This window comes from Tachysurus fulvidraco, chromosome 1 (assembly GCF_022655615.1).
Source record: "Tachysurus fulvidraco isolate hzauxx_2018 chromosome 1, HZAU_PFXX_2.0, whole genome shotgun sequence".
Classification (NCBI taxonomy): Eukaryota; Metazoa; Chordata; class Actinopteri; order Siluriformes; family Bagridae; genus Tachysurus; species Tachysurus fulvidraco.
In genome coordinates, this window is record NC_062518.1 from 15,078,289 (window position 1) to 15,102,109 (window position 23,821).

The window sequence follows — 23,821 nt, forward strand, 5'->3', positions numbered from 1 at the left end:
TGTGAGGGGCGTCAAACGGCAGCTGGCTATGTGGACATGTTGGTGCATTCATCCCTCTTGACCGAGGGCCCTCGTCTGTTGGTAATGACGCTGCAATTCACAACGCCCGCCTGACCAAGGACTGCTTCCAGGACAATAACGTTGCTCTTCTGGACCATCCTGCATGTTCCCTTGATCTAAATCCCCTTGAGGTTGTTTGGGGATGGATTGCAAGGGAAGTTTCATACTGTGGATGCCCTTCATGAATCCATTTTCACCACATGGAGCAACGTTCTCAGCAGCCTCGAAACAGTGGCACCAAGCAAGCAGGAAACAAGAACAGTGGTGGTTCTCACTACTGAGTCCTTTTTTGTCACTTTTAGTTCTGTTGTGGGTTTTTTGGGCTATGGTCTTAAACTTTTGATCAACTGATGAACAGCCAGTTTGAGTTTAAATGCAGTTTTCAATAAATTGCTAATCTGTGTTTTTTGATTTGTTGTTGTTGTGTTTTTTTTTAGCTAATCTTTCTTAGTTTTCGACATTTTGATGCAGTCTTTACAACTTGGTTATTATCCACCAGCTCGAAACGCAAATACTTAGAATGTTTTCTTGAAGTTATTAATATTATTATTAATTGCATTTTTATTGCTGGCTCCGTGTGTTCCAAATTGTTTACATCCCTGATTTCTACATACCGTCTTGGATGATTAAACGTACACCTACTCGTATGGCTCACTTAATAATCCGCTGTATTAAATCCAACCAAAAGAGCAATGTAAATCACACTCGCAGTCAGACTCCATGTAATGCCACTAAATAAACCTTCTTCTCTTATTCTTACTTAAAACTTGCGTTTTCTTTTCCCTCGCAGTACGAATTTTCCCCTCAAACCCTGTGCTGCTATGGCAAGCAGCTCTGCACCATTCCCCGCGATGGCACCTACTACAGCTACCAAAACAGGTGAGTCTTCCAGTCAAAGCTCAGAATGTGTGGATGTGTGTTTTGAGTAGGACGGCAAAAGGACACGTGAAGGGATTTGCATAGGAAAGGAAAGTGACTGAAACAAAGCTCATGCCAGCTTCTTAAACCAACCATGAACAATGCTGCTTTAACTCTGTTTACATGCTACATCCTAATCATTAAGATGGTTATCTGGGTAATCATTTTAACGATAGAATAACTAATAATAAAGGGAAGAAAAAGGATATACATGCAATCTTGTCTATTCATCCATCTTAACTTGGTACAAGAAGATTGTTTTGTATTGATGCATCAATGCCTTGTTTCTCTTTACTGACATCTCCATAGATAGATGCGGTTTCTATCTCGTGTGTGTAACTGATTGACAGTTGTAAAACATGCTGGCTGCCGTCACATACTTTTGTCCCCACTCCACTAATTTAACACCTGATTAGTCAAAGCAGACTCCCTTGCACCCCCTGCAGGATGAACACTGCATTAGCGGACGGTGCTCCAACACAGCTGCAGGGAACCAGAGATGTGTGTGTGAGAGCGAGTGATGCTTGAACTGACTTCTGCTATGCTGTCTCTGTGTGCACCTGTGCAGGTATCACTTTTGTGAGAAGTGCTTCAACGAGATTCAGGGAGACAGCGTGACGCTGGGCGACGATCCCGCACAGCCTCAAACGTAAGCGCTTGTAAACCTCTACGTATCAAATCACTATCACTTAGTAATAAATAAAAGATCAAAAAAGATGACGCTTAGCAACAAAAAAAAAATCGTTTTCAGCTGAGCATTTTCAGTTCAAAGCTCAAAACTTTCTGCCTCTCTTTCTTCTTGGTGTCATTATCCATGTCTCTTTTTTTTCCATCTTCCTTCAAATCTCATTCTCTCAATTTCTTTCTCTCTCCTTACTCTCGCCCCCTCTCTTTGTTTCTTTCTTCCCTTTTCCTCACTCTGTCTGTCCCTCCCGACCCCCTCTCTCTTACATGTGCTGCCTCGTTCTTTCTCTGTCTCCTCTGTCATTGCCTTTCATTTCTGTATTTTCTCTCTGCGTGCAGGATGATTTCCAAGGATCAGTTTGAAAGAAAGAAGAACGATACACTAGACCCCGAGCCGTAAGTAGTCGCACAAACACGGTGTGTGTATAAAACCACACGTCTTCTTGCTCCATGCGGCAGACTTCACTTTGTTACTGCAGTCTAAAATGGTAGCGTGCACTCTATCGACAGTGAAGTCCATCCAGCAGTGTGCATTTTGTTGGATGGCGCCCCCTGCTGTGTGACTTGGGGTGACGCTCCCTTTCTGGTGAATCTTAGAGCAAATTAGTAATAAATATCAGTTATAACATAGCGCGTGCTATTTTAATCGCAACATTTTATAATGATCTATTAGTCCTCCGACAAAGGCGCACTCGCATTGGTTTGCTTGCAAATGCGTAAGAACTGGAGGTAGAGAGAATGAACGATGGTTTTTGCTTGGCTGTATGTGTCTGCAGTTAGCACATCAGCGTTCACACACGTCAAAGCCCAATAAAGTGATTTCAGTCTGTTAACAAATAAATCAATTCTTCTATCCTTAGATTTGTTGAATGTAAAGATTGTGGACGCAAGATGCATCAGATATGCGTCCTTCATTATGAAGTCATCTGGCCCTCGGGGTGAGTGCGTTTGTGCACGTGTAAAATCTTCCGTTTTTGCCTGTGCTCATAGTCATGCCTAATAACGGCTTTGCCTTCACAGCTTTATTTGTGATAACTGTTTGAAGAAGAGTGGGAAGACGCGGAAGGAAAATAAGTTCTCAGCAAAAAGTAAGTGCACTATTCTTGTCTTGCGAACGTATTGCTCAGTTCCCTACAGCCGTCTTATATCAGTTTGATATTTTATCAGCTTGAGTGAAAGATTGTCAGATGAGCAATTAGAAGGCTCAAGAATCGAGATACGAGTAACCAAAGACGTGTGGAGCAGAAGCAACTTGGTAGACATGAGTGTGTTACATTACATCTCCAGAAATATGGAACTGTGCTTTTTGGACACATCCCACTTTCATGGAAATTTTAATACTAGTATTTTTTTTTTTAAACTAATATGTTAGCTAGCCAAATGACAATCAAATATAATGTTATAAAAGTCAATACAAATCAAGTGAAACTTCTTAGGGTTATTTTATCAATTATGTGGTTGATTTGAATGGCGGTGTTCTTTCCCCCACTGGATGGATTTTGCATGACTGATGACAACTTGCTTCTCTTTGTTAGCTTAAAGACTGTAAGCTATTACAGTATAGTTTTGACACGAAATATCAGTGTTTGTGCAGACGCTAAAGAGTGACCTTTCATTTATTAGATATAAAGCCAGCTTATCTATCTTTTTAATGAACTGTGTGTGTGTGTGTGTCAGGACTGCAAGTGACACGGTTAGGCACATATATAGAGGACCGAGTGAATAAGTACTTGAAGAGACAGAACCACCCAGAAGCTGGCGAGGTGTTCGTGCGAGTGGTGGCCAGTTCAGACAAAACGGTGGAAGTCAAACCCGGCATGAAGGCCAGGTGAATACACACATAATGCTGAAGTAACGTAAGACTGCTTTAAATCATAGCAGGAGCTTTAGACATTAATGGCTTTCTCTACCACACAGGTTTGTAGACAATAACGAGATGTCTGAGAGCTTCCCCTACAGAACCAAAGCACTTTTTGCCTTCGAGGAGATCGACGGTGTCGATGTATGTTTCTTTGGCATGCACGTGCAGGAGTACGGCTCAGAGTGTCTTTTCCCCAACACCAGGTATACGCACATGAGCACAGTATACGGTGTTTTGTACATTGCTTGGTAGAAGAGCCCCAATCTAACAGTGCTGTTTCTCTTCACAGACGGGTATACATATCATACCTTGACAGTATTCACTTCTTTAAACCTCGTGTGCTTCGGACGGCAGTTTATCACGAGATCCTCATCGGTTATCTGGAATACGTCAAGAAATTAGGGTATATCTGTTTAATGTAGTTATCGACTCAAAGGCACTGATATCGAAGTTTTGTACCTTTCCTTTCTGCGTATAGACATTTCAAACTTTGTCTAGCACTAAACCTAGATTTTTAATTCCCCTTGACAGGTATGTGACGGCACATATTTGGGCATGTCCTCCGAGCGAAGGTGATGACTACATCTTTCACTGTCACCCTGCCGACCAGAAGATCCCCAAACCTAAGCGTCTGCAGGAATGGTACCGAAAAATGTTGGACAAGGCCTTTGCAGAGAGGATACTCCATGATTACAAGGTACGTTTGCAATTTCTCCTCTTACTTCTGGATGCTGGGGGGAGGGGGCACCTGATGCGTCCTGATGCAGACAACTCCAAAACTGATCATTTTCCAAGATCTGAATGCTTGCATCAGCGTTGGTGATGAAATTAATCTCAAATACGGATGTGTCTTACAGGACATCTTCAAACAAGCAACGGAGGACCGTTTGACGAGTGCAAATGAGCTGCCTTACTTTGAGGGTGATTTCTGGCCTAATGTTTTGGAGGAGAGCATTAAGGAGCTGGAGCAGGAGGAGGAGGAGAGGAAGAAAGAGGAGAACACTGCGGCATGTGAAACTCCAGAGGTGAGACGTCACTTTTTGCAGCATTCATTAAGGGTTCTGTGGCTTGAATTCATTTCCAGAGCTGTGCATGCTCTTATACGGTAATCTGTGCGATTATCTGTGTGCAGGGAACGCCAGGGGACAGTAAAAATGCCAAGAAAAAGAACAATAAGAAAACCAACAAGAATAAGAGCAGCGTGAGTCGAGCCAATAAGAAGAAACCTGGGATGCCGAATGTAGCCAATGACCTATCCCAGAAACTCTACGCCACCATGGAGAAACACAAAGAGGTGTGGCATATCAACAATATATCATTTGGTGGCTTTATATCATTTATCAATATATCATTTGTTTATTTAGTGTTTGGCATCATAGTTATGTTTATATACTGATGCTCTTTTCTCCAGGTTTTCTTTGTAATTCACTTGCACTCTGGGCCAATGATGAACACTTTGCCGCCCATAATGGACCCTGACCCGCTGCTCTCCTGCGACCTGATGGACGGGCGAGACGCGTTCCTGACGCTGGCGCGGGATAAGCACTGGGAGTTCAGCTCACTTCGTCGGTGCAAGTGGAGCACCATGTGTATGCTGGTAGAGCTACACAACCAGGGCCAGGACCGCTTCGTCTACACCTGCAATGAATGCAAGCACCACGTGGAGACTCGCTGGCACTGCACCATCTGCGAGGTCAGAGACAGTGAAAGTTATAGTTTCAGAAACATGGGTTGGAGACAGTTTGTGGGAAGGGGATGTTTGTTAGTGATTGGTTGGATGTTTTCTTGTGAAAATGATCTCCATTATGTTTTTTTTTGTTTGTTTCTTTGTTTTTTAAATCTTTTTAGGACTTTGACTTGTGTATCAACTGCTATAACACTAAGGGACATGAACATCAGATGGTCAAGTGGGGTCTCGGTCTGGATGACGACAGCAACAGCCAGAGTGGTGAGGCCTCCAAGAGCCCACAGGAGAGCCGGCGTCTGAGCATCCAACGCTGCATACAGTCTTTGGTGCATGCCTGCCAGTGTCGCAATGCCAACTGCTCTCTTCCATCCTGCCAGAAGATGAAGCGTGTGGTGCAGCATACTAAGGGCTGTAAGCGTAAGACCAACGGTGGCTGCCCTGTCTGCAAACAACTTATCGCGCTTTGCTGTTACCATGCCAAGCACTGCCAGGAGAATAAGTGCCCTGTGCCCTTCTGCCTCAACATCAAGCACAAGTTGCGACAGCAACAGCTTCAGCATCGCCTTCAGCAGGCCCAGATGATGCGACGGCGCATGGCCACCATGCAAGGCCGTGCCGTACCCCAAAGCCTGCCATCCCCTCCACCTTCTGCAGCTCCAGGCACGCCCACAGCACACCAGCAGCCGCAGCAACAGCCAAACACGCCCCAAACACCACAGCCTCTCCTTTCCAGCCAGCCGACCACACCCAATGCTGGCGTCATGTCTCCGACTTATCCTACCGCTCCCCGCAATGGCCAACAAGTGTCCCAAGGTAAACCGGGTGCCCAGGCTTCACCTCTGCACCAGCAGCCATCTCCACTCCCTCAGCCCCAACCACAGCAGCAGCATCCGCAACCACAGCAACAACCGCCACAGCAGCCGCAACAGCATCCGCCACCTGGCGCTGTCCAAATGGCACGGAAGATTGAGATGATGGCACAGGCCCAACAGAACCAGAACTATCGCATGGCTGTAAATGGTTTGGCCATAAACCACCAGCAACAGCAGCAGCGTATGCCTGGTGCCATGCAGCCTCCTATGCAGATTGTGGGACCTCGGGGGCAGCAGGTCATGCAAGGTATGCCACCAGGCCAGTGGCCACAAGCAGGAATGCAACCTGGAATGCAAACAGGAATGCAGCAAGCAGCTCAACCGCAGCAGCAGCAGCAGGCACCGCAAGGTCCACAGCATGTCGTGCCAATGCAGAGGCCCATGATGCCTCAGCAGCCTCCGCAACGCATGATGGTGCCTGCGCAGGGCCAACGGCCACCTCAAGCACCCCAGAGACCTCCAGCCATCGCACCAAATGCCCTGCAAGACCTCCTTCGTACACTCAAGTCTCCCAGCTCGCCACAACAACAGCAGCAAGTGCTTAACATCCTCAAGTCCAACCCCCAACTCATGGCAGCCTTCATCAAGCAGAGGACGGCGAAGTACGCCAGCCAGCCGCAACAACAACAGCAGCAGCAGCAGCAACAACAAGGCATGCAACCTACAATGCAAGCCATGGCAGCCATGCAGGGTGTCCAAAGGCCTGGCATGCAACCCCAACAACCTCAACAGCCAAACACACAAGGCATGGCAGCTCTCGGACCAGGGCAGGGACAACTCATGAACCCTGCGCATGCTGAGATGTACCGTCGCCAGATATTGCGGCAGCAGCAGCAGCAGGGCGTGATGCCTCAAGCACATGGCCAGTTCCCTCAAGGGCAGGGTGCTGCACCCAGCTACTCGCAACTCCGCATGCAACACCAGCAACTTACGGCGATGCAAGGCGCTGGCGGACCAATGAGCCAACTTCCGCCAATGCCACAAATGGGGCAGCCAGGTTTGGGAATGGATGGCACGCAGAACTTACTCCACCAACGCATACTCCAACAACAACAGCAGCAGCAGCAGCAACAGCAGCAGGCCGTCCTCAAGCCCCAGATAGGCTCACCGGCACCACCAAATCCTATGAGCCCTCAAGGTCACCTGCTACCTGGACAGCCCATGCCAGGCAACACACTGGGTAGCCAGGTTCGCTCTCCAGCACCAGTGCAGTCACCACGTCCTTCGTCACAGCAGCACTCCAGCCCCTCACCGCAGGTCCAGCCTCAGCCCTCGCCCCACTCCGCCTCGCCTCACCCTGGCCTGGGCACACCCATGCCTGCGGGCAACACCCTGGAGCAGCAGGGGCACCTGGGCACCCCGGAGCAGAGCACTATGCTCTCGCAGCTTAACGCTCCTGGCCGTGGTGGCCTACCGACCGACCTAGGCATGGTTGGAGATGCCACAGGAGACACGTTGGAGAAATTTGTGGAGGGGTTGTAGCATTTATCAACCCCCAAAAATGCTCCCACCCTTTTCTTATTTTTGCCTCCTCCTTTGTTTTCCCCTCACATGTCCCTCTATAAATATTTTTTTTTGTACTGACATGTAAAAAGTTCCTGAAATGTAATAAGAAGAAAAAAATAATAAAATCAGCAAATGCTAGGAATGTTGTTTCCTAAAGACTGAGATTTCTTCCTTTGAGTTGAGGGATTAGAAAATGTGTTGTTTAAAATGATTTAAATTGCAAAGAATATATTTTTTTGGTTCGGACCATATGTGGTCTTTTTTTTCTTTCTTTTATTTTTTGGTGTTTTTGTTTTCAGGGTTTTTTTGGGGTATGGTTTCATGCCTGCTTTTTTAAAAAAAAAAAATTTACAAAGGTTCATTATATTATTCATGCATTTTTATTTTGTACCCTGTCTAACTTCAAGAACATTTGTGTTTAAAGACTGTAAAATAATTTGTCTGGGAATTTGGGCAACGCTTTTTCTGCTCTCATCTTTCCTGGCGATCGTATTCTAGTGTTGTACTGTTTGTTTTTTCTTTTTTCTTTTGTCCCCCCCATTCTTTCCGATCTACGTTTTGGAGGAAATACTCTTATTCCTCGTTGTGAAGTCTTTTTGAGGAGAAAAATATTTGTTTGTGCTGATGGGTATCACTTGGCATACATAAATACAAATACACGCATACAACACAGCGCATCTCAAACACAGTACGGCAACATACCCGAATGGATTTGCAAAACCAGATGACATCTCACTGGCCTGGACCCAGAGTTTCTGTCTTGCAGATGTAGAAAATTGTTGCTTTTTGTCCTAATTTTGTGATACAGATCTATAAGTATAAAGTGAGCGAGAAGGGAGGCCCCTGAGCTGAGTGGGTTTGGAATGAGTGATCACTGGTTGACTGCTTTTTGGAACACTGAGAGGTCTGCTATCGACCCTCATTCCTCTCACACACAAACTTGAACTGGGGCTCCACTTTTCCCTCTTAATGTAAATCATGCAAGTTATTAAGCAAAATACTATAAATATAAGGAAGAGAGAATGGAATCACTGTATAAACTGGTTAAAAACTTATTTCTTACTTATATACCATATTGTTTAATAAACTGTGTGCAACAGATCAAATCCTTGCTATTTTTATTTATTTATTTATTTTACATTTCCAAGAAAAAATGTATCTATATTAAAATGTTAGATATTTATGTACATGTTCTGGGTAACAAACAAGTAATTAAAACAAGTGTGTTGTAGGAAAATAGTTAATAATGTGGTTTAACAAAACTCGACTTCACTATTACCAGCCTGAGTTATTTTTCTGTAACGGTGCATCCCAAAGCATTATTTGGGATGCATTTCTCTCGCATGCTTTTTTTCCCTCTCTCTTCTTTCATGATGGTAAGAAAGCAAGAAACACAGCTGGTTATCACCAACAAACTGGCAAGTATAAATTCTTCTGTAAGGCTGACTGTTACAAAGCACGGACACTGGAGATTCTTTTCCATTCCATGTTTCTCCTATGACAGAAAACATCAGTCATTAGATAATTTTCATTCTTAAATGACACCTTTTTTTTGATACCATTTTACCTGCCAGTTGCTACTACAGAAACCGCAATATACCGAACAAGTGCATTCATATCATTCTGATTTGCTGTGCAGCCAGAACTACTTTTCAGCTCTGCTGTTTTAGGTCAACCAACTCCTCACCAATCTCCAATCAGTGCCTCTGTGCATATAGATGTTTCAGAAAGTCTGCTTCTCAACATGACATTTTATTTTTTTGTTGTTAGATCTTGTATTGTTCACCTCTCGTGACTTCTCTGCATTACCAGGCGCATGGATGTGTAGGTTTAGATGTGCAGGTATGGAGGTGGAGGTGTAGATGTGTAAGTATGGATGTGCAGGTGTGGATGTGTAAGTATGGATGTTCAGGTTGGATGCAGGAACACAACCTTTAGTAAGACTAATGATTCTAAAAAAAAAAAGTAATTTCTCATAATTACTTTTTTTTAATATCCTTGTATCTTATATTGTTTCTGAGTGTAATTTAGCACCATCTCTACAGTGTAGACTGCTAAAATAATGCTGTAATGTACTGGTGTACGTTATACACACACATCACCGTCACAAAGTAATGTGTCGTTTGTCAGGGAGTCGATTCTAAGGAGTCAAGAGTAAAAATATTAGTGTTAATTGTTCATTTTTAATTACACGTCAGCTTCAGGGCCTTTATATCGTGCGTTTTGCCCTTTTGCCCTCTTCTCAGCTATGTAGAAGATTCCATATTTGTTCAACTGAAACGTCGCAATGTTTTGTATTTTGCAAAGTGACGTTTTAAGATTGCGACGGAAGTCACGTCACCGGAAGTTTGGAGAGGCGGTTGCGAGGAAGCGGTTTGAAAAAAAAAACCCCAAAAAAAAAACAAACAAAAAACGACGCGTTGAATAATATCGATATATTTATCTTTAATTGAACGCATTTTAAAGGTAAAATGGCGGCTTTCACGAACTGTAATTAAAAGTAAAATGGCGGCGTCCAAAAAAGACGTTTAAAGGTAAAATGGCGGCTCTGAGAAAATATGTTTAAAAGTAAAATGGCGGCTTTAGTTTTAATTGTTTGTGTGTAAACAAACAAGCGCGTGCTGGTTAATTAGGTGTTTAGTTGGTTAGATGGATTAATTTGTTGGATACGCAGAATTTGTGCGGGATTCAGTAGGACGTGTTCCAGCTGTGACAGTCTGTTTGTGTTCACTGGAGCTTCAGGATAAACATTATTATGACACTAGTGTCATCAGATGTCTGATTTCCCTCATGGACGACTCAGACCTGGACTTGTCCTTCCTCTGCTCACGTCTACTGAAGAGAGTGCGACGGAAATGTGCAGAGTCTGGAGATGAGAAGAAAAGAGTGGTGAAGGATGAAGGAGAAAACCAAGACTCGGGGTCTGAGATCCAAAGCAGGAGCAAAGCGCCATGGAAAAGGAAAAGGGAGAAGAAGGAAGGACCTGAGAGTAGAACTACAGACAGGTGCCGTAGTGAGGGACGTGGACATGAAGGATCGGAGACTGGTGTAGTGAGAGAAGGGGAGCAAAAGGTGATTGTGAGGTTCTTCTCCTTCTGAACACTTGTCATCATTCATGTCAGTATGTTTGTATGTGATGGTTGTTACAGGGTCCAGGGTTTGAGCCCGAGTTACTGTTTGTTCTCACAAAAACATGTCCCAATAAGTGGATTGATGGCGAGACTTTAAGTACCGTCATAAAGCCCCACATAAAGCTCTGAAGTAGTTACAGAAGATGAATGTTCTATGATCACTTATTTTTCCCCATATCCCCTGTTCTGTCACGTACATGATGCTGCTCATCTATTACACTTTTCCCAATGAATACAGAAATGACCGATTTTGCACTGATTCGCAGGGGCAGAAGTTGCGGGCGAAGGAACAGGTGCTCGGCAGGATGCAGCGTTTTAAGAGAGTGACCCCACCTTGCCTTGTGCACACAAAGGAAGAGTCGAGTGCGGAATCTGCTGTACAGCCCTCTGAGAAACCATCGCCTCCAGTGCAAGGTAAGATCAGAAGTAGAATTGTTAAGAGGATTGACACAGCAACCAATAAACATTCAGCAGTGGTACACTGGCATGTAGTTAGTTATACTTTGAGTTGTTGTGTGTGTGTGTTTTAGAGCCTGTTGAGAAACAAGAGAGTGATAATGCATTGGCTCAGAGATTACAGCAGCAGTTAGACCGTGAGGTTGAGAACCAGGCTGTAGTGGATGTGGAGGACGGATGCCTGTTCTTCTGTCAGCTCTGCTACAAAGACCTTTCAGCTATGAGCCATCAGCTGCGCACACAGCACATCAACCGGTAACAAAGTTCATCATCAATGACCAGCTGAAATGTGTGTGAAATGTTATGATGATAATACAGAATGTTCTCTCCCTTCTCCTTGTATTGAGGTGTCTTGATGAACGTGAGAGCAGCACCTCACGTGTTCCAGCTCCTGCTTCTCGTCCGGCTCCTCGTTCACGCATACCCGAATGTCCTATATGCGGGAAGTGCTTTAAGTCTGAAAAGACCCGCTCCACACATTTAAAGCGTTGCTCGGCGAGCATGGGCGTGTCTCCGGCCGAGTTGCTGAAGGCCCTGCAGAGACAGGCGGCCGAACGAGAGAACGGGTAAGTAGTTTAGAACAAAACAGCAGGAACATCTCCAGATCAGTCGATTTCATGCATATGTCTTTCACTTGCTTGTGTCCAGGCAGCAAGCAGTAGGCAGCAGTGACAATTCAGATTCCAGCATGCCTGTGAAGAAGAAAGCCAGAAAAAAAGCACCGGGCATGGATGAAGACACCATGATGGCCCTGGCCCTGTCTCGCTCTCTGCTGGAGCAGGAGAAGGAGCGAGACAGAGACCGAGAGGAGGAGAGACGCATCCAGGCACAGCTGGAGAGCACTAAGCCAGGCGCAGCTCCTGAGGTGGTACAGGGGAGGTCCGGGGCAGGTGAGCTGTGCATAAAGCTTGTGTATACTGCAATTTAAGGTCAAACTGCATGCCTGGATTTTTTTTTTGATCCAAGATTGAACTTTTCATCAGGTTTTGGCTGTTTTTTCCAGTTACTGATTAAAAAGACATTCTTGCTCAGGTAAGAGTCGAGTAAAGAGAAGGAAAGGAGACCCAGCTGCTCCTCCTCCCCTTCTCCTGGTCCAGGACCCACAGGCTGCTCAGAAGCGAATCCAGGAGAGAGTCTCCTCGCTGCTCCTTTTAACCAGACCTCCTACTCCTCCCACCCCCACCCTGTTGCCCTCCGCGCTCTCCACACACACCTTCCTCTGGCTCAAGAGTGCGCTGCCTGGAGGAGGATCGGCTTCATTTTCTGACTTTTACACTGCAGAGCTCGAAGCGTTTATACAGCCTGATATTGGCGTGGAGGTGAGACACGTACCTACACATATTAAGTCAATTAATGGTGGGGTCTCCGTTGTTAGAGAAATGCTTCAGAAAACTGCGTTGGGCCGCCAAACAAAACAAACATGTAGCCAATGAGCAGAAAGGGGCGTGAAAGTGTTCAGTGCGCATGTGTGACATTAGCAGAAAGCGGTTTTAACATTGACATGGAAGATAAAAACTAAGAAAGAAAGCGAAGAAAGGCTTACGATAAGGCAAGAAGTAGGACGTGTTAATATAGGATCAGCTTTCCAGCCCTGGAGAGAACTGAAGGAGCAGGGATGCCTGCGATGGGACGCCGAGGTTGCTTTTTCCTTTTCGATTGGTGATTAACGTTGGTTTTGCTTTGTTTCACAGAACTAATATATCCCATCCTTTGTGTGATTATGCTTGTGTCATTTTTGCTTCTGAGCTGCCTGTGTTATGTATGCATGTGTGGGTGGAGCTATCAATACATGGGTGGGACAAATTTGCGTTAGGGGTGTGTTTGTTTTGGTGATTTCAAATGCTAACATTTGTTTTCAAACAACGGAGACCCCACCTTTAAGTCTTCCACAGGATCCATCACTCCTCAGATTGTCTGGTGTGTTCACTAAACATCTTGAAGAATCCACCTTCCAGTCTCATATCACTGATAGTTTGTGTTTTTTCCACAGAAGAACACATCTCTCTTGTCAGAGGCAACACCAGCAAAACAGAGTCCTGCAGCAGCCTCGGACTTTACTATGGTTCCGGAACAGCTTCTAGATGAATCCGCTGGCCATCGTCCCTCCACCCCGAGCCTGGGCACGCCCGGGACACAGGCCCTGACAGACCTGGTGGATCTGGCTGAGGAAGGCATGACACTCACACAGTACAAATCCACCGGTGAGAATTTATACACATCAAGAGCTCATAAAATTATATGATCCTTTGTGCTGATCTTTCTCTCTCTGCTGTACAGATGCAGAACCTCATCTCAGCGGATTTGGTCCAGAATCTACCGAGACCCCGAGACCTGCCATAAACTCTGTAAGACTTTATCTAGAGTCTTCTTTATCTAATGGTAGACATCCACTGAACAGAATCGCACCACTCGCTAGGATAAACGTTGTGTCTTTGTTTATTGTTCATGTGACTCAGACGAGTGTATCGAGGCTGTGTTCTGATCTGGGCAGCATGGTGAACAACCCTCAGCTCAGTGATGTGCAGCTGCAGGTGGACAGCGGCGACATCTACTATGCTCACTCCTTTATGCTCTACACACGCTGCCCTCTGCTGGCCAGCATGGTAAATGCACTGTTAAGTATAATCTTTACCATCCTCATTCGATCTATTTGGTGTTAATATAAATCACTGTTCTTATTTTTTTTATTATTAAATTTATTTTATTATTAATTTTATTATTAATTATATAATACTTATTTAATGATTAGATTTGCCTAACATGTTTTTAACGTGTTCAGGTCCACGATGCAGGATTTGGAGTGCAGGAGGAAGGCTTTCCACAGGCTCAGAGAGTCTTGTTGAATGATGTGTCCGGTAAAGCAGTGTACATTCTGTTGCAGTTCCTCTACACTGCTGTTTGCCACCTGACACACATCCTGCTGCCAGATGTACTCCAGCTAGCCAGAAGGCCAGTCAACATCATTTGCTTTATTGTGGTCTGTGTTGTCTTTAGACGGACAAAAACTGAGGGAGGCAGAAATAATGTCTAGTCTTCGAAACACGTCTGATCCAGTATAAAGGCAGTTGATGACTTTATCACTTAGCTTGTTTGAACGTGTCTGATCCTTTTTGTGTTCACTGCTTCAGTATAGGGCTGGGCGATAAAATGATAACGATATGTATCACGATAGACACGTGATCGATATCAATAAAAAATGTGTTCGATATTTTTTATTCTTCATCGGAAGAAAACAGAGGTTGCAAAGCGTTTGGTTGCATTAACAAAGGCACTCACTCTCTGGTAACCTAGCAACATATAGGGAGTGACATGCTAACAGCCAATCATGTAACAGTATCATGTTTGGTTGCGCTATATCGTTGTCTCGTGCTGGTCTGCTGGATTCCTCTTCAGTAACCGGCGACTGATGAGCAGAAACTGAGCCGCAGCGAGCGAGGAAATTGTAAATAAAAGAGGAAGTGTCAGTTCGCCAGTATGGCAGTTTTTTGGATATTAAGTCCGACCGTAGTCACACCAATGTCATCTGCAAATTATGCAAGACTAAATTCTCAGGTTTCTCTATGTTTATATTTAACACTTTACACTATTTTATTACACTTTATTAAGCATTTCTTACATTTTCTTTCATTTTGCATCTTAAATGTTAAGAGATAATAGTTAAGTGTTCATTGTGACTTTAGACTTATGTTTACAATATAATTATTTGAGTTTTCCTGGTTGTTGACATTTCTGTCTTAATAACTGAGGGGATTTTGATCAGAGGAAGGTTAAGTTTAAAATAAAAATGTTTAAATATATATTTTTCTCATGGTCCTTATTCTAAATAGGTCATAAAAAATATAAATAATTATCGATATCGACCGATATGAAACACTGATATCGTGATACAGTTTTCAGCCATATCGCCCAGCCCTAGTTCAGTATGTTGTTGTTTTGTGTGTTAGGTTTGGTCTGTCTGAGCTGCAGCAGCAGTGTGAACAGTACACTGGAAATCTAACGGAGGACCCAAGAGAACAGGAAAGGGACACTTCCCTGGGTCATGAGTCCACAGGTGAACCCCAGCAGAGCCTGGTCGATACACCGTTCCTGGATCTTCTGCGCTCTATGTGGGAACATGAGGACGGTGACGAAAAGGCAATCATGGAAGCCTCGAGAGGGACACAGGGTGAGGACCAAGATGGCAGCGGAGACGGAGAGATGGAAGACGATCGAGTCGACGAGGACGAGTTGAATGAGATTTACGAGTTTGCAGCCACTCAAAGGAAACTGGGGGCTGAGCGAGTGGTGACTACTGAGCGTGATGACGAAGAGGAAGGGGCTAATGAGAGAATGAAGGACAACTGCTCTGATGCAGAACAGAGGCAAGAAGGAAAGAAAGATTTCGAAATGGAAGACGTGCACCATAATGGTGAAGTTGATTTGAAACCTGACTCTAACAGAAATGTACACCAAAGCAGAGGTCCGGAAGGCAGCTTAGACCGGAGCTACAACCACCTGTTCTCTGAATCATGGGGAGAATACATAGAGCCGTCTCAGACACAAACTCAACATTTAGACCTGCAGAAAACACCCACTTCACGGCCCACATCTTCAGTCAGCGAAGTGATTGACCTGTCCGTTAGTCCCCCACTGGATTCTGGGGAACCAGCCAGGTTGCTATTTCCTGTGACTGGTGTGTCTCCAGGAGAGTCTCCAGACCTGATTGAAGCAGTTAAACAGACTTCAGTGAGTCCAAAAGCTCACTGCATCTCACAGCTCACATCAGAACTCGGGTCTAAACACCCCTCAGCTCCATCTCTTAGACAAACCCAGCTTGAGGTAACCACTTTACTACACAGTAGCACCAAACCCAAACTCTCCTCTCCCACGCCCAATCGCAGCCAGCCTGAGCTCATTGTCCTTTCCGACTCCAGCGATGACATGGAACCTGACGAAGTTCCTTCACGCTGTGATGCTCCCAGACCACCAATTTTATCTCCATCACGACTCAGTCTACGCTACTCTCAGATTAAATCTAAAGAGGCCACACAGGCCGAACTCTCTCCCAAAAGATCACTCGAGCCTTTCAGTTCTGTGCATCCAGAACCTTCCCTATTGGATCAGGTAGGCAATGAGAATGTACTGGACGGCTCTGCTGAGGTTTCGTGGTTAATTCCAGCCACTCCAGAACGTTCAACCCGCACTAGAACCACGCAGACCTCTAGCAGCATGCGCCGCACTCAGCTCTTCCCCAGATCTCACTCTTCATCCTCCTCTTCCATTTCTGACAGCTCCAAAACTACATCATGCTCAAACTCTTTCAAACCTCACAGAGAACATTCTCAACCGTCTCCAGCTTTCCAGAATCCCACATCCCATTCCAGATTGTCCAAGACTTCACAGAGCAACTCTGTCGATCGAAAGTATCCTAATTCCGCGTCCGCACCCTGCAGCAGCACTCCTCTCCACTCAGACCCTCGTCTACAGCATCTTGACGCTCTTGAATCTCCTTTACTGAGAGACAGTGAGCTGATAACTCACAAAACAGTGAGTCAAGAACGCAGACTTGGATCCTGCCATCTTAGTCCATTGGAGAACTCGCTTTCACCACAACGAAGTTCAAATTCAGAAATGGAATCAAGCAAAAGTCCTGCCAAATCCCAGCACTCTGATAACCCTGGAGATAGCGAAGATCCAGTGACGAGCACTGACGAAAAAGAGCGGGTGGAAACAAGGAAAAGCAAAACAAATAAAGAAGAAGTGATGGAGGAAGAGTTCTCTTTTGTCTTTGATGAGCCGCCCATTGCGTTCAATGACTCATGGGGTTTGGGGGGAGCGGTTGCAGAGCGGGGGCTACACTTTAGTCTGAGGCTGGAGAGTAGCGGAGCCCAAACTAGTTCTCCAGAAGAAAACGGACAGGGTGAGACCGCTTCCCCGCACACATTTTCTCCCCCTGCGCATGGAGCTCAGGAGCACCTGCCAGATTCTGGATCTCCACTTGACCACAGATTGCCAGATGCAGCCATGTGGGACAGCTGGAAAGAGGATGAGGAGGAAGTGGAAGCTCTTCCTCTCTCTCAGAGAGTGGGTTCAATGGCTCTCGCTAAGAGAGTGTCTCAGTTAAGAACGCCAGGTAACAGTCTCGTGTGGCCTGTGATGATGCATTCGTTTAGGCACCCACATTATGACCAATGTTATGTTACCGATAGGGTGGAATATAATTGAATGTATTTCTTTTTTTTTTTATTCAGTCGCTTGCAAGAAGAAGAATCATCATGTTCCACTGGTGCCCATCACGCCCATGCCAAGCTTCTCAGATATGGACACACCCGAGCTTAAGAACAAACTCAACAGGTGAATTTGTTTACACTTTTCTGCCAATCACAATCTTTTCCCCAAGAGTTTATTTTCTGTTTTGTTCAGATAGAAGTATAAGTGGACTTTGACTCTTATTAAGCTTATCACATCTGTCAACATTACAGGAAGTCAAACTCCTGCCTACTTTCTATAACATACAAAATTGTTCACTACCAGCTCTGTGACCTGTATGTCAGCATTCAGTAAATAGAAAAACAAGCAAATGACAATAATGAATATCCTAAAAGTAATAAACAGACAACACATTTTTTACGGCATTGCTATTACACAACCATTTATTTTATTGAGATGGGTAGTTAGACCAGTAACTGTTCTGTATTACACCTTTGTGTGTGCGTTAAGGACGGTTGCCACATTTTCATTACATTTGCCCTACACCAGGTACGGCGTGCGGCCTCTTCCTAAGAAGCAAATGGTGCTGAAGTTGAAGGAAATCCACCAGTACACCCACCAGCTGATGAGTTCCGGCTCTGATGAGGAGACTTCTCCAAGAGCCACACCAGCTGCTTTCAAACAGCCCACAGCGCCCCCTCCTGTCTCTCCCAGGAAACTGCAATTTGGACAAGAGGAGGAGGAGCAGGATGCATTACCTGCATCTCAGGAGTCCAACACCTCCTCCACAGCCGAGTCAGAAAGGTGGAACACACACACACACACACTCACTGACTTACTTACTCGAACACATGAAAACAGCGTGTTCAGATGTGATCATTTGTGTTTAATAGGTATAGTATGACATCTGAGCAACGTGTTTAAATCTATATTAACACTTGCACTACTCAAGATATAACATAAAGGGCCACTTTGCAAGTGACTGCTACCTCAATAAAGAGAATTTGTACTTCATGGACTTATTGCTAGAAGACTTATTGCTTATTTTTATTGACTGCCCCTTTCAACCAAATAAGTCATATTTGACACTGTATTTAAACAGCAGCATGCTTTTCCTTTACTGCAGTAAGATGTTTGTGTGCATCAATTTCTCCAGATCCAACCCGGAGTTGTGTGACTCTGATGACGACAGATCCGACAGCGATGACATCACAGCTTCTCAGGCGGCTGTACGTGAGAAAGACAAACTCCAGGCTGTTCGTTCTTTCATCCTGTCTGACCCGGTGCTGTACAAGCGTGTGCTGCAGTACCAGCCGCTTGCTCTGTGTGAGCTGAAGGCAGGCCTCCGGACAGCAGGTGTCAGGCTGGGCACTGCCAAACTGCTGGACTTCCTGGACTCTCAGTGTATCACTTTTACAACAGCAAAGCAAGGCCATCCGGCACCTTCGCGCAGGAGAGCTCGTGGAGCAGGTAGAGGTAGGAAACGACTAGCGATGGCAGCCGAGTGAGCTGCATGAGAAGAACTACTGGAGGGCCTTCTGGACGAGCTGCATGAGAGGAACTACTGGACAAGTTCCCTAATAAAAACTCTCAGGATTTTTATCAGTGTTACTTTTATGTTTAAATATTTGTTATAAAATTAAAAAGGAAAATATGTCTTAAGATCTCTGAAAATTGTCCGTTGTGTGTGTGCCCTGCGATGGGTTGGCACTCCGTCCAGGGTGTATCCTGACTTGATGCCCGATGATGCCTGAGACTCCCCGTGACCCGAGGTAGTTCGGATAAGCGGTAGAAAATGAATGAATATGTCTTAAGATTTTATCCTTGAATGTATATTTCGTCCTGTTTTCCCCATGAAAATTACTTTAAAATTTAGAAACATTGCAATCTGCACCTTTAAGATACTGGCTATTATGGCCTTTGCCCGTTTCTTGATTTCAGCTGCTTCTCTTTCCAGCCAGCTTCTGAATATTAAACTGCTCCTTTTATATATATTTTTTTTATTACGTCCACTGGTTTGCCCTTCGATCTCAAAGAACGATTCACACAAAGTCTTGAAATACAATTTACTCTTTTTTTTGTTTTCTTTTTTATGCAAAGATCAAAAAGATGTCACATTTTAGCCCACTGTAGCGTTACTTGTGTTACAACTCTGACAATTACAGCAGCAGAATGAAAATCTCATCTCTTTGTTTATTGTTTGTAGTGCAGTCTGGCCTCATGGATGCTGAAAACACCCCCTGGGCTCACCTAGAGTGTCACTCTGGACCCTCACACTCTCCCCTATAACCCACTCCAGTTCCCACAATCCCCCGCTGTACACCCGTCACGATGGGTTTGCAATGGTGGCCAGGAAGCGCTGCGCCCACCACTCCTCCAGATCGATAGGCACAAAGTCTGCAGAGACACACGGAGAGAAACGAGGGGAACAAATCAGGTCATAATCCAAGATACACTAGTGTAATTTCAAATTACAGCAGTTTATACTGTAATCAGAGTTGAACACCAGACAGGAATACACAGAAAAAGAAAAGGTGTAAAGTACAAGCCCGATTTTAGTTAATTTATAATCTACTCGCATTCAAAATCTGGTTTTAAAACTAGATCTCTGAAGCTGGTTTGGGCACTGGAGATGACTGAGGGAGAAATGAAGCAGATGGAAGGAGACCATTATTATCGATACCTTCAGGTTACAGAGATGGTAGATGTTACAAAAGCACAATCTGACAGTCTTTTAAATACTGGTTGCATTTTGGATTACAGGGGAGTCAATGTGTGGTTTAACCATAGCATTTATATACATTTATGACCCCTGTGACGGCGATTATGGGACTCTGTCCAAAAAAAAAAGCTGTGGTTACGTTGGCATAGTGGAGATATTATGTAGGTGAACTTTGACCTGTTGCAGTCTCAAGTCTTGGCCTCTGGACAGTTGGCATGAAGCCGTCTCTTTCCTCTGGGTTTGTGGTAATATTTATGAATTGTCTTGCTAACAGTCAGGTTAACAGCAGGAAAACCAGTGAGCTTGTAGAGATTTAGGAATAAAAGGTTTGTGATTTTTAAAGACATGTTTAGTTTAAACACATTTAGTTTAGGAGATAACTAACTGCTCCTAAAGACTCTGACGTTCAGGCGTTGTGTTAAAGGGTTTTTTTAAGAGTACAACAAAGGGGGCATAAACTTTTTCACTCAACAATAACACGACAATTTTTCAGGTATGTATCAGGTGCATGGTGGCATGGTTTAAATGCTGATCATACACAGCATTCTATTATGTTAGAAGGCTGTATGAACAACAACTTTGTGACATACTCTTCATGCTTGGGTTTGGATTCCTCTCAGCATACTGCACTGGGCCTTCTCCGTTCTCAGGCGGAGCTCCTTCAAGTTTCTGCTCTACCTCTTGCCATGCTGTACGTACAAACACACACACAGCACATATTAAAGTAGGCAATCAAAACGCAAACATTTTAACAGGGGCAGATTACGAAATGCTTACTTTTTATTCCCTCATAAATTACTCGGGGACAAGCAGTTATCAGAAAGCAATCAACAACTGGGTTGTGTATTGCAGCTCGTTGCAAAGCGTAGTTACTAACCGCAACGAAGTCGATCATTTCTTAAACTTTCCGAAGCAATTTCCCAAAACTATATTTAGAAACATCACACACGAATTGTCTCTCACACACTGACCGAGCCGATACTATAGAATATGGCAATGAGTGCATTAACGTAAACCCCGTGATTTGCATTCAAGCTGATTCATCGATTCATTTCCGAAGAGCAACAGCCTCTGACCTCCCAGAATCGATAATTCATAATTATGTACTTCCAGTCGAGTTTAATTATTCAGAGGAACAATAATATCTCAGAGGTGAAAACAGGAGGTGTGGCAGGTAGTTAGAAAAACTCACTTTAATACATGCCTCAGTGTTTCTAAACGTTTAGGTAGGTCTTGTGAAACTGAGCTTAATTATAAATTCCAGGACAGGAACTTTGTACAGTGTTAAACTTAAGGCTTCTACCAACTTATTACCTCGAGTCAAGGTGATGGTTTTGAAATGTCAAGCTTATTAAACTGAAAACAGAGCAGGGATATGGGCAGTGATCTGACAGGTTTTGCTGAGAGTTGCATCAGCCGTTTGGTGGGTCTGTGCCATAGAGATAAGAGATTTGTTAGACTGCTATACTAAGAGGAGACACCAACTCCATGTGGTCTTTGATGACAATCTCCTCATCAATACAACATTTATCAGACTGTGTATTTATAATCACACCCTCCAGTGTCACCAATATGAGGATGAGGTTCCCCTTTGTGTCTGGTTCCTCTCAAGGTTCCTTTACCATCTAAGGGAGTTTTCCTTACCTGGGTCAACTCAGACTTGCTCATTGGGGATAAATACAAACATTTAAATATATCTAATATTAATCTTGAGTTTCTTATTATATTAATCTTTATATTAACCTTTTTTTCAATGTTTATGTTCTGTAAAGCTGCTTTGAGATGACGTCTGGATTGGTTTCAGTTCAATGCACTAAACTAAACCAAGGACTCCTAGTATATGAGCTTCAATCAGTATCGTTTAATTAGAAAGCTTGAGAGTAAACAGACCCTGGTCTAACTTCCATCACCGTCTGACTCTGGCCTCGTTCCCAAATACACAGAAAAATTGTGCAGCCAAAAAGCTTGTCCTCTTACCTTCGTAGACGAACCGCACGTTCTCCTCGTGTGCTGGTGTGAATCCATCAGCCACATCTTCATCCTTTGGCGAGGAAGATCTGAGAAAGCGCTTGGTGTTCAGGCGCTGAAAGACAATTTTAGGGGCAGGCGAGCTACAAAAAGACAAGAGACACAAGAAACCCACGTTTTCTTAATGAACATTTTCTTAACATTTCTTAATGAAATCCACTGTAAGAAGTTTCCATGATTAAATTATATTTTATCCCGAATCTTTAAACAGATTAATAATTTTTTTTGGCCATGACTCCTACCTGAGGAAAGACAAACTGTGTTTAAATAAATAAGTCCCAGAGACCATATACACATGTAACCCTGAATAACTGAAAGGACACAAGGACATCACTCTGTACCAGAAGTCAGGTTTCCCAAGGAGTTTTCTCAGCCTCAGTACTTTTATTATGGGTCAAGGCTTAAATAAACTTTATCATCATGTTCTATCATTTTGAGGTTGTTTTTACTCATAAGAAATGGCACTTTGAAACAGGTTTATGGCTCTGTAAAGTCCACAAACACTAACACATGCTGAGGTACAAGGTCAAACTGGTTCAGTTGAGCATGACACTGTAACTAAGTGAACATAGTTACAGTTGTACAGACGTCTGTGTGTGTGTGCGTGTATGTGTGTATGTATATGTGTGTGTTGTGTGTATGCATGTATGTGTGTGTTGTGTGTATGCATGTATGTGTGTGTTGTGTGTATATATGTGTGTGTATGTATGTGTGTGTGTTGTGTGTATGCATGTATGTGTGTGTATGTATATATATGTGTGTGTATGTATATGTGTGTGTGTGTGTGTGTGTGAGGTTTCTAACTCACTCGGACTCGAGCCAGTGGCTCCGTACAGGCTTCAAGTCAGTGGCTTTACTGTCGATCTGCTGCTGTGTTGGACCTGAAAGAAATAATGAAAGTTAAATAAACAATACAACCGGAAACACGTGGCATTTAAAAAGCACAAGAGACTCGTGTTCATTTCTCACCCGTTCTACGTTGTGTCACTAGTTTGCTCGGGCCTCTGGTAATTGTGTACATCATGCGAGACCTGAGATCCTCTGAAGCACCGCCACACACACGCGCGGTCAGTCTCTCTCTCGCGCGCACAGACGGCAAGGTTGCCCACGAGGTCTGTGCAAGTAATTAGATACCCGGTTTGCGCACGAGCTGAAGATCAGTCGGTTAGGTGTCAGCAGGTATAAAGTAAACGCACGGCGCGGTCGGTCACGCGGCTCAAGGTGAGAGGACAGTGAAGTGCGCGCGCTGCTCGGTGTCCTTGGGCGCCAGTGTTAGAGGTCCCGTGTGATTCCGGTGAACTTCCCTCTCGCAGCAAGGACACTGTTATGAAGTGACACCACACTGTGAATGGGGGTTTACTTACACACACACACACACACACACACACACACAGAGAAGGTCACCTGTGCCTCCACGCTGTCACGTGAGCACACGCCCCCTCTGTAAGGAGGAGCCTCGTGACACGTCACGGGCACGTAACAAATCATCGATTAAAGGATCATACACGTGTTTAATGTTTCTCTGTGGGCGAGACTTACACGGAGCTCCCAGATAAAGTTTTATACTCCACTCTGTAGTGCACTTGTTTAAGGGGACTGAGGGATTGTAGAACCACCCTCAAGATCGGCGTTGCCAGTGTGGTCGTTTTTACCCCTAATAACAGAAGTTACGTTGGTTAGGACGTTTTTGTGTTTTTTTTTTTCTAC

At 44.4% G+C, this 23,821-nt stretch overlaps 3 protein-coding genes across 4 annotated transcripts in view; 2 read left to right on the forward strand and 1 right to left on the reverse strand.

The window, feature by feature from the left end:
* The window catches only part of crebbpa (CREB binding protein a), a 30,306-nt gene extending 21,612 nt beyond the window's left edge, over positions 1-8,694 (forward strand). For both annotated transcript variants that reach the window (XM_027168509.2, XM_047812235.1), the window contains exons 19-31: positions 851-939; positions 1,547-1,627; positions 2,002-2,058; positions 2,523-2,600; positions 2,683-2,750; positions 3,340-3,490; positions 3,580-3,726; positions 3,813-3,926; positions 4,055-4,220; positions 4,381-4,548; positions 4,656-4,817; positions 4,935-5,216; positions 5,372-8,694. In XM_027168509.2, coding sequence (XP_027024310.2) covers positions 851-939; positions 1,547-1,627; positions 2,002-2,058; positions 2,523-2,600; positions 2,683-2,750; positions 3,340-3,490; positions 3,580-3,726; positions 3,813-3,926; positions 4,055-4,220; positions 4,381-4,548; positions 4,656-4,817; positions 4,935-5,216; positions 5,372-7,564 — 3,756 coding nt within the window. In that variant the 3' untranslated portion in view covers positions 7,565-8,694. The remainder of the gene's footprint in view (positions 1-850; positions 940-1,546; positions 1,628-2,001; positions 2,059-2,522; positions 2,601-2,682; positions 2,751-3,339; positions 3,491-3,579; positions 3,727-3,812; positions 3,927-4,054; positions 4,221-4,380; positions 4,549-4,655; positions 4,818-4,934; positions 5,217-5,371) is intronic.
* A 1,217-nt stretch (positions 8,695-9,911) lies between these two features.
* Positions 9,912-19,028, forward strand: slx4 (SLX4 structure-specific endonuclease subunit homolog (S. cerevisiae)). Its single transcript, XM_027168515.2, has 14 exons — positions 9,912-10,660; positions 10,986-11,133; positions 11,250-11,430; positions 11,523-11,741; positions 11,824-12,065; positions 12,208-12,494; positions 13,166-13,376; positions 13,453-13,520; positions 13,632-13,778; positions 13,955-14,124; positions 15,120-17,287; positions 17,406-17,508; positions 17,914-18,168; positions 18,521-19,028. The coding sequence occupies exons 1-14, from the start codon at positions 10,379-10,381 to the stop codon at positions 18,870-18,872; spliced, it is 4,833 nt and encodes a 1,610-aa protein (XP_027024316.2). The 5' UTR covers positions 9,912-10,378; the 3' UTR covers positions 18,873-19,028.
* A 388-nt stretch (positions 19,029-19,416) lies between these two features.
* On the reverse strand, positions 19,417-23,561 carry mcrip2 (MAPK regulated corepressor interacting protein 2). Its single transcript, XM_027168619.2, has 5 exons — positions 23,084-23,561; positions 22,923-22,995; positions 22,064-22,197; positions 20,677-20,775; positions 19,417-19,761 (listed from the first exon to the last, which is right to left on the reverse strand). The coding sequence occupies exons 1-5, from the start codon at positions 23,136-23,138 to the stop codon at positions 19,691-19,693; spliced, it is 432 nt and encodes a 143-aa protein (XP_027024420.1). The 5' UTR covers positions 23,139-23,561; the 3' UTR covers positions 19,417-19,690.
* Positions 23,562-23,821: the final 260 nt, after the last annotated feature.

Coding starts and splice junctions, on each gene's coding strand:
- slx4 (XM_027168515.2), top strand. CDS start 10,379: ATGGACGACTCAGACCTGGACTTGTCCTTCCTCTGCTCACGTCTACTG. Junction 11,742..11,823: donor GCGGCCGAACGAGAGAACGG/GTAAGTAGTTTA, acceptor GCTTGTGTCCAG/GCAGCAAGCAGTAGGCAGCA. Junction 13,377..13,452: donor CACACAGTACAAATCCACCG/GTGAGAATTTAT, acceptor TCTGCTGTACAG/ATGCAGAACCTCATCTCAGC.
- mcrip2 (XM_027168619.2), bottom strand. CDS start 23,138: ATGATGTACACAATTACCAGAGGCCCGAGCAAACTAGTGACACAACGT. Junction 22,996..23,083: donor AGTGACACAACGTAGAACGG/GTGAGAAATGAA, acceptor TATTTCTTTCAG/GTCCAACACAGCAGCAGATC. Junction 20,776..22,063: donor CGTGCGGTTCGTCTACGAAG/GTAAGAGGACAA, acceptor TTGTACGTACAG/CATGGCAAGAGGTAGAGCAG.